This window comes from Marmota flaviventris, chromosome 4 (genome assembly GCF_047511675.1).
Source record: "Marmota flaviventris isolate mMarFla1 chromosome 4, mMarFla1.hap1, whole genome shotgun sequence".
Lineage (NCBI taxonomy): Eukaryota > Metazoa > Chordata > Mammalia > Rodentia > Sciuridae > Marmota > Marmota flaviventris.
The window spans coordinates 67,303,776-67,322,190 of NC_092501.1; the positions used below are offsets into that span (position 1 = coordinate 67,303,776).

At 31.9% G+C, this 18,415-nt stretch overlaps 1 protein-coding gene across 16 annotated transcripts in view; it reads left to right on the forward strand.

Moving 5' to 3' along the window:
• Pcdh15 (protocadherin related 15) overlaps positions 1 to 18,415 on the forward strand; it is a 746,672-nt gene that overhangs the window by 106,140 nt on the left and 622,117 nt on the right. For 10 of the 16 annotated variants that reach the window (XM_071610756.1, XM_071610753.1, XM_071610754.1 and 7 more), the window contains exon 2: positions 13,012 to 13,077. The exons of 3 other annotated variants lie outside the window; for them this stretch is intronic. In XM_071610756.1, coding sequence (XP_071466857.1) covers positions 13,012 to 13,077 — 66 coding nt within the window. Of the gene's footprint in view, positions 1 to 12,481; positions 12,497 to 13,011; positions 13,078 to 18,415 lie in introns of all 16 variants that reach the window. 3 more of the 16 variants (XM_071610757.1, XM_071610752.1, XM_071610744.1) reach the window with 1 other exon arrangement.

Genomic DNA, 18,415 nt, shown 5'->3' on the forward strand with positions numbered 1-18,415 from the left:
AAGGTAAAAAACAAAATCATTTGGATCTAAAAGTAAGAGTCAGTACTGAATTGTGGTCATGAGTTCTTTCTTTTATATTTCATTTTTATTAACTTATTGTTAATTGTGCAAGTTAATAGGTTCCCTGTGACATTTCCATACATGTATATTGCATGTCTTGATCATGTGAACTTTCCTTTCTACCACTCTTTCCCTTCCCCCTTTCCCCCATGTACCAGCACAACCCCCCATCTTCTTAAACACCACTTCTACTTTCAGGTCACCTTTGTTTTTTTTCCTTTTTAGTTTCCACACTAAAGAAAGAAATTTAAGAAGACACTAAAATGACTTTTTATAACTCATAGATTGATGAACATTGTATCAGAATTTCTTCAACATCAGTAGACATTTGTAATGGCTGATTAATTTATCATTTCATGATAAAATCCAAGTAGCCTCTTTCATTTGAAGTGGATCTATTAACATGTGACAGGTGACTTAGGAGCAGGAACTGAGCTTGGATACTACATAGGTGAGATACAAAGAGCCAGAAAAATGCCTAACTACAATACTGATTTTTCTAGCACAAACCCCAATGGTACAACATCCCCCACTCCTCTAATATAGTACCTGGGATACACTGGGCTAAATGCTAATTTCTTTACCAGAGTTGACCCCATAGAACCACACACTTCTTTTGCTATATCTAATTCCCCTTTGGCTCACTTGTTGATATTTTTTTTTTCAAAGGTCATGAAAATGTATTCTGCTTGGCAGATTACCAAATAAATGTTATCTGCAAATGGCTCTGGGAAATATAGTTTTATGTTTTCTTTCCTTGACATTATAAAAAATACAGACATTAGACTGGAAATCTAATGTCTATTTGCAAAGTATTTCAAATTATAATGTTTAATAAAAGTATATAATGTTGACTTTTATAAGCATTTTTTGTATCAATATCTTCTTGTTTGATTATTTTGTTAATGGAATAGTCCCTATACTAAAATTTTCTCAGTTAAAGGGTCCTTTCTAAAAGTATTGCTATATTTCCTTTTAAATTTCTTTCTTTCTTTTAAAGATATAAATTATAACTCCACAAAAAATCATCTAAAAATTGTTTTCTTATTTCCTAACAAATCCTTGATATTATTCTTTTACTCAAATGTTTGACAATTTGAAAAACAAAATGTCACTGTATTTTAATTAACATTTGTTTTCATAATAAGCCTTTCAGCTTATATTTTTCTAAAATATATTATGTATTTTTCTATTATTCAAAGAGTTGTAATAAATTAAATATTATGTTATGAGTTAGGATATTAACGTAAGTTTTATTTAGTAAAGTGTTCCATAAAGTAGTATTGGAGCTATTTTAGTTAAAGAATGAAGTTTTTTACTCCAGACAATTATGCTTTGTGAGTTCTTCTATCTAATCTAATAATTTTTAGTCTTTTATTATTGCATGCATAATGAAATCTGCCTTCTTTAACCTTTTTTCCCACACATTTTCTAATTTGGTTAGTGTTTTCTAATCTATTTTGGGTCTCTCCATAAGTGTCAAATTTATAAGCTTAGCAGTGCAGACATTTGGAATCTTAGGGATAATATTTTTATCATTTCCTATTTTCTTCTTCTAGTTATGATAATTTAAATTTTCTAAGAGACAAACTTCTGATGATAGAAATATTACCATTTATGGGGTAAAAATAATTCACAAAAAATAATTCCAGCACCATATTGAAGTAAATCCATTGAGGAAAGAGATAATAAAATGCTGTTAATGCAACAGAAATTCTGAAAAGTTTGATTTTCACTCATTGGAATGGTGCTCACTTGTTGAATATTTTTGAGAAAATTACTGCGTACACACAGACACATAATACTAAGAATAAAAGGTTGATTTTAATAATTATAATTAGAAACCATGTAGCTTAGAAAGCAATGGAAAAAGCAATGACCAACTATAAAATGTGTGTGTATGTGTGTATGTGTGTGTGTGTATGTGTGTATGTGTGTGTGTGTGTGTGTGTGTTTTGGACTTACTGTTGGTTGGCAAAGGTATTATCTGAGCTAAAACAAAGAAAGAAAATGTAGAATCCTGTCCTTGAGAAGGTCTTGTAAATAGCAGCAGATCTTCAGAACTGTTGGTATCCGCATATAGAGGATTGTCAAAAATGAGTGGAAAAACCTGGCAGGAGATAAAGCTCTCTTCATATATTGTACATGTGGATAACAAACTGTTGAAAATATCATTTCTAAATGCCATGGGTGGCAAAATACTTGTCTTCAGTATTTTCAGTTTTTAAGAACTCCAAAGAAAATTTCCAAGCCTCCAAAAAATTCAATATATCAATAATCTGCTTTATTCTTATGGCCAATAGCAAAACTGTTATCCTACCACACTTTTTCTTGAAGGGCTTAATTTACACAATTTCATATTGCAACCTAAGGCCATGAAAGTGTCTCTGTCAAACTTATCCAAAAGTTTCTTTTTGTCAACAATAGCTGAGATCATATTACCAACTTGAGTTGGCTTAGATTTTACTCTCTGTAAGGTTTATGATGCAGAAAGAGATTATTCATTAAATAAAATATTTTTGATGGAGTTGCCACATGCACATACTACTCTCTGTCATTTCGTTTTCATTGTGAAAATGTAGTAAGAACATAGATTAATTTAGAGCTAGTCATTCTACATTCAGATTTCCTGCAGAATGACTTCTACCTGTGTGACTCTGAATAACCTGTTACTATACTAGACAGTTATAGCAAAAAAAAAGCTCTGAGAAAGCAAAATGAGACAGATGGAGAAAGTAGCAAATGATTTTTGTTTGTTTGTTTTTCTTTAGGTTCTGCTAGTTCCATAACTTTCAGACCCAACCCATATCTGTTCTTGCTTCAGACTTTTCCCCTTTTGTTAAATGAACCACAAACAAACTCCATGGCATTAAAAAATTTTTAAAAAGTAGGGCACTGAAGAAACATTGCTAAATGTCTGTTCCCTGAATATATTCAAATATATTAATTTTCTCTGCCAGACAATGATAACTCTTCCTTTTATTTATTTATTTTTTGGGGGCTGTGATCAAGCTCAAGACCTCATGCTAGGCAAGGGCAACCCTGTAATTTTTTCCTGCTCTCTCTAATAACTACCCTGAATCATATGTAAACCAAAAGTTAATTAACACGTTAAATATTACACATTCTTTCAAGATCACAGGATTGTAAACCTATATTATTTCATTTCAATAGGAAAATTCCTTCAATACACTGTCACTCTAAATCTAGCAGAATTGTTTCATATTGAAGTATGTCATATAATGTACAATGTGAAATTTACATGAATATATCTTTCAAGTAAATGCTGATAATTTTTTTTCTTTTAATGAAAGCTTAGGTATACATAATTGACTTGTGGAAAAGAATTCTATTTAAGTAGGCAAAGTAGCCTGTAAACAAAGACTTCTTAAGAATACCTCTGTTTGAAGAATGTAATTTTAAATAGTGATGTTGACGCTGCAGCTTTTATCCTTTGACCTTGTTGAGTGTCCTAGTAAAAAATCAAGATTGAGAATTTCCTCTGAGCCTCTCATTAAGAATAATTAGAAAATAAAATAACAAATTGGTTTTCAGAAACAATGTAGATGTAAACTCTTTAACTGCTTACGTAAAGTGTTTCTTGAATAATTTTGTTTTTCTCATGGACACAAAAATATATCCCTTTGTTACTGCCTTGTTTTTTCATTATGAAGAAAAGTTGGTTAATGTGAAAAAAATAACACAAAAACACATTTAGGGAGATTTTAGAATAATCGAGAACAAGATCTTATGAAGAAAGGTTAGCAGGCTTTTTTTTTAATCTCTATGACAAAATACCAGAGGAAAATAATTCAAAGAATGACAGATTTAATTTGGTTCATGGTTTCAGTCTGTGATTGGTTCACTCTATCCTAAAGGCTGTGGGTACACAGAAACTCATGGTGGAAACGTAGGAGAAAAGCTGCTTACCTTAAAAGAGCAGGGGACCGGGAACACAGTAAATGCTTCAAAAGCCACAAAGACCTGCTTTCTCCAACTAACAGGCCTCACCTTGTAAAGGTCCCACCAATTTCCAGTAGTGCCATTAGCTGGGGACCAAGCCTTCCACACATGACCCTTTGGGGGACATTCTAAAACTACAGTGTTATAAGCTTTTAGAAGGGAGAAGCCATCTATTTTGTATTAGATTATTATAAAATTTATTTATTTAGTTTAGTCATGCACATTGCTCTGATGACATAAGAAAAAAAGATATTTTTGCATTATTTGGTCATCCCTACATATTCTGAACAATCTGAGGCCATAAAATTATATGTATTAAGTTACTATTCTAGTACATTAAATGAACATAAAAATGCGAACTATTCCAAGCCGAAATTGATGAGCTAATAAAATATGGCTTTTTTAATGTAAGTATAAGAAACTGCTGCTGAAATATTCAAAAATATATGTCACTGTTTTTAAAATGAAAAGATATTTGTGTATTGCTTTCTCAAGTGTTAGAATAAAAATTTCCCTAACAATAACTTAGTAAGCATTTTTAAAGTCCAGCATTACTCTGAAAAACAAAGTGACTTTTACAATTAATGCAACTGAGCTATGGCAGATTCAATAGACATTCTAAGATCGAAATGTTTATATGTGGATAGTATTGAACCTGAGCAGACTCTGAAGGTTGAGTTTTAAGCCACAACACTGTGTTGTCTCTTCTGATGTTGGTGGTGACATTGGACCAACAGTTATTCCATCCTTTTTTTGACTCATCAAATGTTAGCGTGGTTATTTTCTGGAAGTTTCAACAAATAAGGAAAAATCATAACCATCAATGGAAGGAAAATACAAAGAACTTCCAACTCAAACAGTATTATATTTAAGAATTATATATAAGAAAATTGTAATAGGAGCTTGAGGATTTACATGTTTTGACATTGCATTTATATGAAATCACAAAATAATAAAATGTAGTAATGTTCATTCCTAGTGAACAAAAACAACCTGAAAATATTTGCTTGATTTTCTGTGTCAGCCTTCTCTTGACCATGTACTTCCTATCTTGCTTTCTTACTGCAGTCCCTGACTAACCTTTCTTTCTATTACTTAGATCCTTCAACTTTTTATTGTCTGTTTATCAGTCTACTGCTGTTGATAGACCAAAACAGAATAAAATGAAGTAAATAAGATTTTTTTAAGTATATAGGGAGTGAGCCATGGGCCTCTACAGTAAATGTAGTGAGGAACATAGGGTGTAGAGCAATAATCATTGATTACTTTGGTAGGTCTGAGGAGATCTTGTTATTTGAATACCTTAATCCCATCACATAATCCAATTAATGGTGGCAGTGAGGGATCATAAATACCTTGTTTTCTCTGTGGAAAAATTTGAAATCTATAAATGCTAATGTGAAAAGAGTAATCATCAGTAGCATATCACAATCTTAAATTGAAAATGACTTCCTTTTTCTTTCCTTTAGTTTACTCAGTTCATTTTACTTTCATTCAGTCTAGTTAAATTCCATGTCTTTGTTGCATGCAGTTTGATCTTATAAACTTCAAGATCAAACTCCTTTTCTTTTGGGTGAGACAGTCAAGATGTAAAACAAGGAGTCCCTATCTTAAGATTCCACTCCTGTGTGTATTTTTCCTGGAAATGAATATATCAAAGATCAACAGGAAAAAATGTGAACAGTCCCTCTGCTGCTTCTTGTGACACAAATTGAAAATAAAATGTTTGTGTAGCATGAAATTTAAAGAGAGCTCATTGCTTCTGTGAGTGAAAGGCCAGATTGCTTTGAACTAAGCAACTGATTTAGTGAATGTATGTGTGCATGTGTGTGTAAAGTTGCAAACGCCTGAGCAAGAGATATCAGATGACAGTGAATTTGCAAACTGATAGGAGAGGAATGTTGACAGATACAAAAATTTCAGATAATTTGTGATTCGTCCTTGATTTTTCTGTTTGATTACATAGGACCAAAAGCCAGCACTTGGCAGGACTAAAATGGGACCAGTAGGGACAGTGAATGCCACATTCTAATATATATATTTTTTAAACCTCAGGTCAATGAGTTTTCTTTTATTCTAGTAAATTCAATCTGGGGTAGTGTATTGTGGTTGGTATTTAAGATAGAAGTTCCATCAGATTTCTGTCCATACAGACCATCAATGACATTTCATGTGATCCCTTTAATTCTTAATAAGAATGTACTCCATCATCCCATTCATATATAGAGAATCTGTACTATCTGTCCTTGGATCAAGGGAAAAAAAAGGTAGAAAGGCTTACCAATTTTATTTCTTAAAATAATTATACTATAAAGATGTAAAGGTATAACAATTATGCCTAGAAATTTTGTTAGGCACAATGCTCAGAAATTACTGGAGATTATCTCTTTTCATCCTTATTGTAAAAGGATAAATGGGATAGTTTTGCTTACTATCATCCTCATTTATGCAAATGGAGTACAATATGGTAGTAATTTGTCCAATATTATAAAACTATTAAAAACCAATTTTAGAATTTGAACTTATACTTCCAAATTTCAAATCACTAGTTCTTAACCACTACACTACACTTAGGAATCGATTCCTTTATGAAACAGCTATGCAAAGGCCCAGGATTTGATGAGTTATTTGTTTTATTCATTTGCCACAGAGGAAGAAATTCCTTAATTTGACAAATATAGAATAATTCTAAATCAAGTAATTTTCTAGGTGCTGGAACAATCCATTTTCAATTATAGGCAGCTGGTAAGAAAACAGATGAATAGAAATTACAAGGATACAAAGAGTTTTTTGACCACTAATATCAAACAATCTTTAGTATGTGAGGACATTGAATTTTATTTATTTCAGTTACAATTTAAGGGAATATGCTATCACTTATAATACATTTTACTACTTATAGGATATTTAAGCAAATTTTCTCCATATCATTTCTTCAGCCCATGCCATTGGCTCATCAGAGTGTGAATTCCAATATAAATTATAGAAAATTGGAGTAAGTGAACATTTTATCCTTCTTTCTCTTCTCATTACATTTCTATTATTGTGAGTTCTCTATCATCTGCCATAACAAGTTCCAAATCATTCCACTTTCTGCAGAATTTGCCATACTTTTCTTTAATTTAAAGGAAGACTTTCATGTTTGCTAATATAGCACCCGTGATTCTTCTTTTACACAGCAAGTTTGTTTCCCATTTTCCCCTATTATTTCTACTTGAGGACATTTTAAATATTAAAAAATAAAAACAATGGAAAATTAAATTATAAAGTATTTCAAAATTTTGATCATTATAAATTTGAGAAGTATTTTTATCATTATAAATTTGATTGAAGACACTCATTTTTTGGGGGGGAGCTTCTGGGGATTGAACTCAGGAGCACTCAGCCACAGAGCCTTATCCCCAGCCCTATTTGTATTTTATTTAGAGACAGGGTTTCACTAACTTGCTTAGCACCTTGCTGTTGTTGAGGCTGGCTTTGAACTCATGATCCTCCTGTCTCAGCTTCCCAAACCTCTGGGATTTCAGGCATGTGCCACTGTGGCAGGCTTCATTCACTCTTGATTTAACAAATAGTTGCTAGTAATCAATTATGTGTCATGAAATGCACTGAAAGGACATAGGCATGAAGAGTAGAGACAAAGTCTGGGTTGATACTGAGTTTTCTGTCTTTAGAAATCAGATAATCTTAAATTGATTCCGTGGGGCAGAGAGTTATGAGAGTTACATATTAGGGAAACTTACCTAGTCTGGGGACTAGAATGGGTAAGTGAAAGACAGATTTGTCTTAAATATTAGGAATGAGAAATAAATACAATATTGGAGAATCTTGAGGTGATTCAGGATGGAAAATAAAGTAATGAAAGAAAAGAAGTATCTGTTGGAAATGGTGGAAGAAAAATGGAGCATGGGAATAGGTGAGATGGTAAAGGAAGGAGAGAACCCTGTATATGATATAATATATTTTAACTTTTGTTCTAAAATTACATTATGCAGTGGGTTGTGGGCCATAAAATATTTTAGTTTTTAAACCTAAAAGAGATGGTAAATAATTAAAAAGTAAGCAAGCATGTACTTGTCAAAAATCACTCTGGTTAGATAGAAACTTAAAATGAAACATTGGGACAAGATTTCTTTTAAGACAATTAGTTAGGAAAACCTAATAGGTGATCTAAGAGATTAGGTGATCTTGGTGCTACTGGAGATTGAAGGCAGTGGTATCTAGGAGCAGTTTTTCTTCAGGAATTAAATTCAAGACTTAGTGACGAATGTGATATAGAAAAAATAGGAAATGGACAGGGTCAAAAGTAACTTTCTATTTCCTTGGAGTGAGAAGTGTTGAAGTTTTTTGCAAAAACATCGCTTGGTCATAAAATGCAGTTTTGAGATTAGGATTATAATTCCTGAATGCACCCTCTTTTGGTAAGGAGAACATTTGACAGTTGTGGATTATTGCTTTTGTCTAACCTATCACTACAATGGTCTTAGGCTTCAGTCTACAATAAGGATAGAATATCATAGGTTTGGTATCTTTAAAACCAGTCTTTACATATGTTTTTAGTATAACTTTTTGGGTTTTAAATCTATCCTGTTGTGTAAGATTTTTAAAAAATATATAGCTTATTTTTAGCTTGATGACACATTTGCATAAATCAGTCACACTGAGCATTCAGGTATTAGTATTCATATCCTATGCTTCTTGACAAATTGGATATTAGAAACAGATAGAGGCCTAAGAGGTTAGAAATTTTAGGCATGAAAAACAATGATTTTGTGACTTAACCAGAACAGTCAAGGGTGAAATTAAATAGATTACAAAAGACCATTTCCAAGATACAGGGTCAGCAGCTAAACTGTCTCCCTGTGGCAGACAGATTATTCATAGACCATAAAGAACAGGATTCAATCCTCCAAATTGCTTTCTAGTCCTCACTCTGATCTTGATTATGACGTTTTACATCTATGATACATTTTAGCTATTCCATCCAAAATTATTTTCTGTTCAAGATAATTCTCAATATGCTTATTGTTATTAAAATATTTGGTACATATCAAAACTAACTAATTATCCTTTCATTAATGCAACATTTAAAAACAAACACTTTGGCTGTTATGAATAAGCTTATTAACAGATTAGGTTCATGTGCCTAATCAATCTCTCTTCATTAGTGTTGTGAGTCTAAAAAAGGTAAATATATGTACATTAATTATATATTATATGTATTTTTATACATCAATATATATTATATATTGATATTTTGTATATTTATATCTTTAATATATTTCTATCTATTTATATATGAAGATATATACATATCTATATAGATACATATACATACATACATACATACACACACACATACATATACATATATACACACTGATTCGGAATCAAGCAAAATCTAAAGTATCTGTTGACCTTCTATACATGATAACATCTTACTGGGGGCATCTGGAAATTGCAAGAATCAAACTTAGTGGGAGTTATCTAAAAGGATCTGACTTTGAGGAAATACAGTAGAGTCTTACTCCTGGGCAGTTTCTGCTAGCAAGAGAAAATGAAGATAGAGACTTATGGACTGCTCTCATTGAAGGAGGTTCAATGGGCAGGGCAGAACCACAGTTCAGAAAAATTCAGCAAATATTCTTTCAGGATGAACCCTTATCAGATTTTTAGGTTACTGGATGAATATGACACATACTTGGTTTTAATGAACCTATGTGAGAGAGACTGTTGTAATTAATCTGGTGGAAAACAATGTGTACTTCAGGAATATGGAAAAGAAGCATTTTATCCAGAATGGCAGCATAGAAAGTTTTCTACTAGTAGTGATGCCTTAGCTGTTTCTTAAGAGAGGAGTAAAATTAGCTAGGGAAAAATGAGGAGAAAAATATATTTTCGCAGATGTAAAATATTAATTTGTGTTGGTAAGATGGAGAGTGAACTATGTTAATGGAAAGAGTGGGAGAAATAGGCAGAGCTTGTATTTGGCCAGTGTCATTTCGCTTATCCATATAAAGAAAGTTTACTCTTAAAGAAAATAGTAACAAATTGGTGAAGAGCTTGTAAATATTCGACTGGACTCACCAGTTTTCCCCTTTCCCTTCAGGCTACCTACACATAAAGTATTTTTTTTGTTTAAATATCTATTCCTCTACTGATATTTACTAAAATATATTCTTTCCTATTCTCTGTAGCTATAATGACCTTAACTAAGGCAGGGACTATGTATATGTGGGGGAATGATCTTGAAAAATACTTATTGTCCACCGTGCAACAGATGAGAGAGTTGGTATTTGAATATCTTCTTTTAGAGCTGATCGGGTTTTATCTTTTATATCCTTCACAAATTGCCTCCACCTTCTTGCTCTCCTATTCCTCCTCTCTACATGCATTATATATTTTTTCAGTCATATGTTATTAGAAAATTTACTAAAGAACTGACTTCACATATACAACATTCTACATACCTGTGTGGGTGTTTATGTGTTTCTTCTGGTCTCTACCACTCCCACCTAAAATCCTTGAACAAAAGAGCTCTTGATTACTTTTTTTTTAATTTCCATGCAATATATGGTAATAATCTATATACTAGTACATAGCAATTAACTGATAAGTTTGATTAAATTTTGAATATATAAAGGAAGGAAAATGAAACAAATATAACTTATGAGAACATGAGAATAAAAGATATTTATGAGTCAGAGATATGGAATAGGTGAAATTTGTAATTCTAAAGGGAAGGAAACCTCTGTTAGGCAGAGATACAGGCAAAATACAGGCAAAAACAAAACTAGGTAACAAAATATTCCTATAATTAAAAGATATGATGCAAATAAAGTGATAGAAAAGCAAGCTGCTTAATTCTATGTAAAAGATGTTTGGGCTCGTATATGTCTTTTTATGTTGCTATAACAAAATTCTTGAAACTGGAAATGAATCAAATAAAGAGGTTTTTTTTTTAACTCACAGATTAAGGCTGAAAACTCAAGATTGGATAACTACATCTGTTTGGCCTCAAATAAGGGCTTCCTGGTCACAGATAACATTGAGATGACAGGGATTTGTGTGTGTGTGTGTGTGTGTGTGAGAGAGAGAGAGAGAGAGAGAGAGAGAGAGAGAGAGAGAGATGCACGGTTGCATACAACACCAGAGAGATTTAGGGGTTTTAGGACTAGACTTTGATCCTTTATATTAACTTAATTTTATGGGAACAAACCAGGGTCCCAAGAGAACCACATTAATCCCTTCTGAGGGAAACGCCCCCTGTCACCCAAAAACCTCCCTCTAGGCTCCACCTTTTAACAGTTGTACTGCCTCCCAACATTGCCACACCAAGGACCAAGCTTTCATCCTATGAACCCTTGATGGATATTTTCTTAAAATGTTGTTCAAAGAAATGTTCTCCTTATTCCAAAGGAAGCCTATAAGATGTCTGTGTCATAATTTAGCTTTGATTTGGGATGAGAATAAAGCTTCTGGGAGAGTAGTGATAAAAGCATTGTAGAGGTGACAAACATGAGGAGCTGAACTTTAGGACACCTGGAGAAGACAGAGGAAGTGGGATGACCATGGGTTATCATAGGTCTAAAAGCACTGTGACCTCAAACTCCCAGAATACTGACAAGGATGACAAAAGAAAAATCATACACCTCTCAGCTTCTTTGATTCATGTGAGAGAATTCACACCTTACAATGCAGAACAGTGCATGCTAAAGACCTTGTTATTCATACACATATTCATAAAAATGGAAAAAAAAATTAGTAAATAAATCTTGAAATCATCTTTCAAATAACATAAAGTTGGATGTCTTTATGCAAAGTTAATCTGATATTTGTACAGGAATATGTCAAATACTTACACATACATATGTCAGTATGTCAAATATATATGACACAACTCTATCACCCTGTCTTTGTATCTCCTAGAAGAATGTTTTTTTTTTGTATCAGATATGTACATTTGACATCTTTCAGGCAAACCTTTCACATTGTAACTGCCATCTATATTATAGCACATGCTACTGTTTTTATGTTCATACCATGTGATACCCAGCAAGGTATTAGCAGTGTTTGAAATTATGAATTAGTTACCACTACTGATTGATATGCAATACACAGAAAGTTTTTTCAACATTGCAGGTAATAGACTGTGCACAAGTAATTTGTATTTTTGTAAAAAATTACAATGTTTTATGATATTTTAACGTCTATAATAGTTTCTACAATGCTAATTATGTATATTATCAAGTTAATGTGTTATTATTATCAGAATTATAACATCTGATAGATTTTATATCTTCCATTTCCATGAAACATTAGGCAATGTATCTGTTATTATATAGTGGTTTTTATATCGTGAATCTCTTCCTAATATATATACATATATTCTTTCTTCCTTTCTTTCTTCCATTTTTCTGATCTGCTTCCATTGATGACTCTATACTTTTGACTGCAGACTGGCAATATGAGGGTAAGATGACAAAAATAAAACCCCAAACAACCTCATGAGCATTGCTTGTCTGTCTTTGTTTTATTCTTTTTAGAACATTATTAAAATTCTATTCACTCTCTTTAATTAGACCCTTTATCACAATTAAAGTCCAATTATGTTTGTTTCTGTTGTGAAGCTTTAATTACCATTTATCCTTGTTAATCATTCCTTTATGTTATTTCTTTGGGTTAAATTATCATCTCATTATCTCTGTCCTGAAGGACTTCTTCTCTCCAGTGATCTCTGCTGGTGTTTTCTCAGTAAGATTTGAATAGTTTTTTTGGTGTACAAAGTGACTATGTCATGATGTGATAAGGAATCTGTGGTTCTTAGGAAATATTTTTTAAATAATAAAATATTTTAAATAATGATACATGCTAATTATGTTGTATGATTTGTCTTTGGAAATATCAATGTATATCTCAATGTATTTGATCTTGGAGTGAGTCCTCCCAGAATTGTTATTCTTACCTTTGATCATTCTCTCTCTTTAGATTGCAAACTAGCTAGGGGAGGACCACCAGCCACCATAGTTGCTATTGATGAAGAGAGTCGGAATGGTGAGTGAGTTGTTTTATCATTGTCTTATCTAAGAAGGGTTTATCAAAATTCAACTCCTGATTTGACATCAGATGAGATGTTAAATCCAAATCCAAATTAATAAATAATTCCCTTCTAATTTGTCTATAGTATGCATTTAAATTATGCCATTGCTGGAAGTGCTTTATTTGAGGGCTTCTTTCAGTGAACTCAAGTGTTTAGTTCTCCTTGAGAGGAGGTGATTCTGAGTCAGCACAAGAATGCATATACCTATGGGCTGAGATATTTCTTTGTCAATATGTAGAGTTGACAATCATGCATATACTTCTCTAACTGAAACACAATATATTCCTTAAAAGTGATCCACAGGTAAGCCTTATACTGCAAACTTCAATTGTCTGAAATTTGGTGAAGACTAAGATTCAAACCTAATTAGATATAGGGATATAATCAGTGAAGGGGTGACTTAAACTTGCTTGAAGAAGTGAACATGACAAAAGTTGAAACCTGAGAATGTCCGAATTTTCATCTGTAGTCTACAGTGATTAACAACTAAGATAGAACATATCTAAAACTTCAAGGATAATTTTTCTTATCAAAATAAAAATAAATATTCAAGATATTTTTGTAGCATTCTCATTGCATCTTTGAACTTTAATGTATGAATAAAGTTCTCTCCTTTATTAGGTAGAAGGAAAATGGATATCTGTGGGGCTCTGCTATTTCAAACTATTCTCTGTGTGAATGAGGTCTGAGGCTCATTTTGTCTGCTGATTCTGTGGTGCACCTTCCATTGGGTTTTTTGATTTATACTTCTTCTCTACTTTAAAAAGTGTTCTTCCAGATTAATATTTTTAAAAGGAAATTAAAGTGGTTTATTAGAAAGTGAGATTTTCCTGTAACAGCCTTTACACACTTAGAAAAAATTTATTATATATATATATATATATATATATATATATATATATAATACCTACAATAGTTCACTTCATCACAGATTTATATTACTCATTTGAAGAATTGTCACAAATTTATGTTTTTGAACATTCTTTGTAATCATTCAAAATGTCTTCACTATTGCTATCTTCCATTTAAGTGAATTTATGTATCTACTCTAAATTTTTCTTATATTAAAAAATCACACAAAGACAATATTCTGACTATTTTTAAAAATCCATATTGATAATGAAAGCATATGAACTTATAGTTATCATAACTCATTTAAGTAAGTTGGAAATGAATCCTAAAATCATTTGCCCAAAATACAAGAAAATACTATAATTGGAAAATATTCTTTCTCACATGTTGAATTAAATTTTTTTATGATTACCTATTTTTATTCCAAAATAGCCTATATTTTCTAAATGTTCTACAATGAAAGTTTAAATTTGCAACCAAAGAATAAAAAGCCTATAAATATGATAAATGATCTATGTACATTTTTAATAGATAATTCCCACAAACATAAAAGCTGAGCTGAAATAAGACATTTATTTTACTAAATAAATTTTGTTTTAATATGTGATTCTGTACAGAATTTTGCCAACCAGGTAATTATAGTCACAGTAATGATGACGTTTTACCTTCTTTTGCACTGATTATATTACTACTTTTCAAAGGAGCTTGGGAGTGCTACAAAGATGTTGCCATAGCAGTTCTGTACAAGAACATGTGGCGAAAGTTCAATATTTGTGTTTTGGAAAAATGTGACATGATACAGCGTAGTAATGTTGTGCTCCTTACTTGGCATATTTTGTAGAAACTGCCAACTACTCAGAATGCTGCCAAAGTTGTTGGAGTGCTATCACAAGTAATATAAATATCGACCTACAGAATAAATGTTTTGCTTTATTCTTTTACATTAAGTTTTTTAAAATATGGTCAAACTCCTGCCAGAAAATTCAATGTAATGTGTAATCATTCTTGTCTTAAAAGTCTAAGGGAAACAATTCATGGAAAAGTTTTCATATTTTTTTTTCTTTAGGCAATCCAAAAAACTTCCCCAAAATAAGATTATTTAAAACCATGCTCTTAAACTTTCTTAATTTTCTCCTTTCCTGCATCTTTTAATTGGTAAGAATAAAGTACTTGTTATCCTATTTTGCCAGTAAGATGAACTCTCATTTTTAAGGATTTGGGGCTTCTTAAAAGAAAGTCAGCTAGGCGCAGTGGCATACACCTATAATTCCTCAGCAGCTCTGGAGGCTGAGACAGGACAATTGTGAGTTCAAAGCCAACTCTAGGAACTGGGAGGGTACTAAGCAACTCTGTGAGACCATGTCTCTACATAAAATACAAAATAGGGCTGGGGTTGTGGCTCAGTGATTGAGTACTCCCTGAGTTCAATCCCTGGTACCAAAAAAAAAAAAAAAAAAATGGTATAGCAAATGCTATATTAAGCAAAACTGGTAAATTCATTGTGAATCAACTTGTCATTGGCTAACTTTATTGCTGTCTGATGCTAAACAGCCTGTATCATTTTATGTACATTTGGAAAATAAAAGATGATACTGAGGTGTTTCTATAATTTTGAAGCAACATCTCCAAAGGAAAGGGTGTCACAGCTGACTAATGAAGTTATGATTAATTGTTAGGACACATATTCCACAGTTGGAGTATGATTGAGTTACAGAGTCAAAGACACACTTGCCTCAGAAAGATGGAGGAAGTGCTATTAAGGAACACTAAATGTATCCAGTCACTCTGTTCCTGAAGTTTCTCTTGCCTAAGTATGTGGTTAGAAGAGAAGGGACCTGGGCATGAAGGTTGTTCATCTATTTGAAACAATTATGGTGTTAGGGAAAATTTAGGTGTTGCCCTATAGGATCTTTTCCTTCCATTGTCAAAATCAGTAGGCCTAGAATACAAGATAAAATTTTTTAAATGTTTTGTTGATATTTTTCTCTATTTTGTGATTGTCAATTTTAAAACCATTAGATTAACAAGAAGTTAGACAAACCTTGCCATGTGCACATCCAAAGATGCAGTGGAAATTTCACATGCATCTCGTACAAGAGGCTTTGGACTTATGAACAGAATAAAAAAACAAGTCTTTGTAAAAATTCCCAAATATTAAATAAGGTGTATATAGGAAAAATAGTTTTTGGCACTAGGTATTTATAAGCCATTTTTGATGGGTTTATCTTTATTCTTCTCCTAAGTTCTCCAGAAAGATTAAAACTACCAGAAATTTTTGGAAGAAAAGCATAGTGAAAGAAGTATGGATTCTTTATTCACAGCTCAAAAGTCAGGGATATGACACAACTAAAACCTCAATGAGAAACAGCATGATATTAAGAAGAAAAAGGAACTGAGGAACCAAGATTCAGAGAGCAGGCAGCCTGGGCGACAGTGTTGGGGAAAGCACAATGTTACCAAGATGTTGTAAGTCTAGGAATTCATAGGGGATTAAAAGATGCTTCAGTAGGTTAAATATTAAAATCCTTACCTGGACCTGGCCTTTGTTCTTCTTTCTTTCAATGTGTGACAACGAAGATACTTGTATGAGACATTTCTGACTTTCATTATCATCCCTTCTCTGTTTCTCCCTTAGTTCTGTGATAGTTACTTTGGTTATTTCAAAAAGGTACATAATGTCAGTTTTGCTATATAATTTCCACATTTAAATAAAATAAGAATAGTATACTGATTATAGAAATCAAGCTTTTAAAGATGCATAAACTTTTTGCTGAGAAAAAGAGGGTTGTAATGCAAATGTCCTTGTAAGGGATAGTTCTGTTTTTAAGCAGTTTCTCTTGTATGTATTTTTGTCTCACTGTTGTTTTGCATGATTGCATTATAGTGAAGGTAAACAGACTTTGTCTCTTTATTTGATAGTATTCATTATCAAATCCCAGAATTATCTTTGAGCAAAAGATCATTACCTCCAGAATGCAGCAAAAGTAGAAGGCAAGTTTAAATGAATAGAAGAAATTATAATTTTGTATAACAAACTATTGACTAATGAAACTGAATGATTTTCATGAGAAAAGTAGTTCTATAAAGATTTCAGCTAATTAGCAATGACTACATCATCTTATAAGATATTAAAACAAGTCTAATATATTTACGGGGTTACATGGAATTGTAAATGTTGACATCAAGCCAAAGACCTTTAGCAAAATATGGTAGTTCTATTTTTCTGGATAAATAGGAAAAATATTTCCTTTTGTTATATAATTTTTAGTATACTAATTTAATTTTAACTACAGAAAAATTAAATATTTTTATAAAACATTAGTTATCCTCTGGCTAAATTGCTTGTAGAGGTTGCATAGCACCAACGTTATGATTTCAAACTCATTTATTATCATTACTGCATTTCCTTTTCCAACTCATTAAGTCATTCTGAGTTATTGACAGTAAAAGCTGTACACAGTGATGAAGAAATAAGGGTTTTTCATAAATCATGAAGAAGTATTCATGTCCATTTTCTTGGGTATTTTAGTCTTCTTATAACTGTTTTAATAGAAAAAACAATTTGACTCTGGTCATTTTTGGTGAAGCTACATCTGCAATAATGCATTCTGCTTTTTTTATTTGTGCCAATGGATCATTTCCTAAAATGTCAGCAGCTACAAACCTTCTGAATGTGTAGCAAAAAGAAATAAACAGAAAAGTTTATAAGAATTAAGAAAATAGGTTGATATTTATCTCCTCAAATTATGTACAATTTTATAGAAATTTCATCATGTCATATGCCTTTTCTTGCTCATTAACTAAATAGCACTAAGTATGGGGTGGGATAGCTGGAGCTAAGGGAAGGACAATAAAACAAGGAACAGAATATGCGAAACAGACAGAAGTCAGAAAGACCAGCAAACTAGGGAAAACTAACCAGAAAACTAACTGTAGAAGTTAGTGACAGCTCAATTACTGTTTAAACTTCAGGATGCTAATGTTATTAAATATGATGAAATATGTGGCAAGGAATTCTCTGTTTTTCAGGAAATAAACATCACATTTAAGGAAAAATATTCTAATTTTATTTTTCTCCCTTTCATTTAAAACACTTATTTTAATCTATGTTTAAAAGGAATAAGCTTGATTATATAAAATGAAATCATGTCACACAAACATAAACTTTATCCCAAATGATGCTATTATAATGGGCAATTTTTCCATAAATGCAGATTTTAAATAGCAGGTCCTTAAGGCAAATGACTAAAGCTATTATTGATTTTATTTACATAAGTAGCTGAAACATGGGTCATAGCAAGCAAAAAAATGGACTTTGTTGTATAAGGAAGGAAGTTTCTATCCACTTTTAACCTGGTAGGAAGGCAAATTCTCTAAGGTTCTTTTTTCCCCACTACAATAGTAAATTCTTCATATTAAAAATATGTCATTCTAATGTAA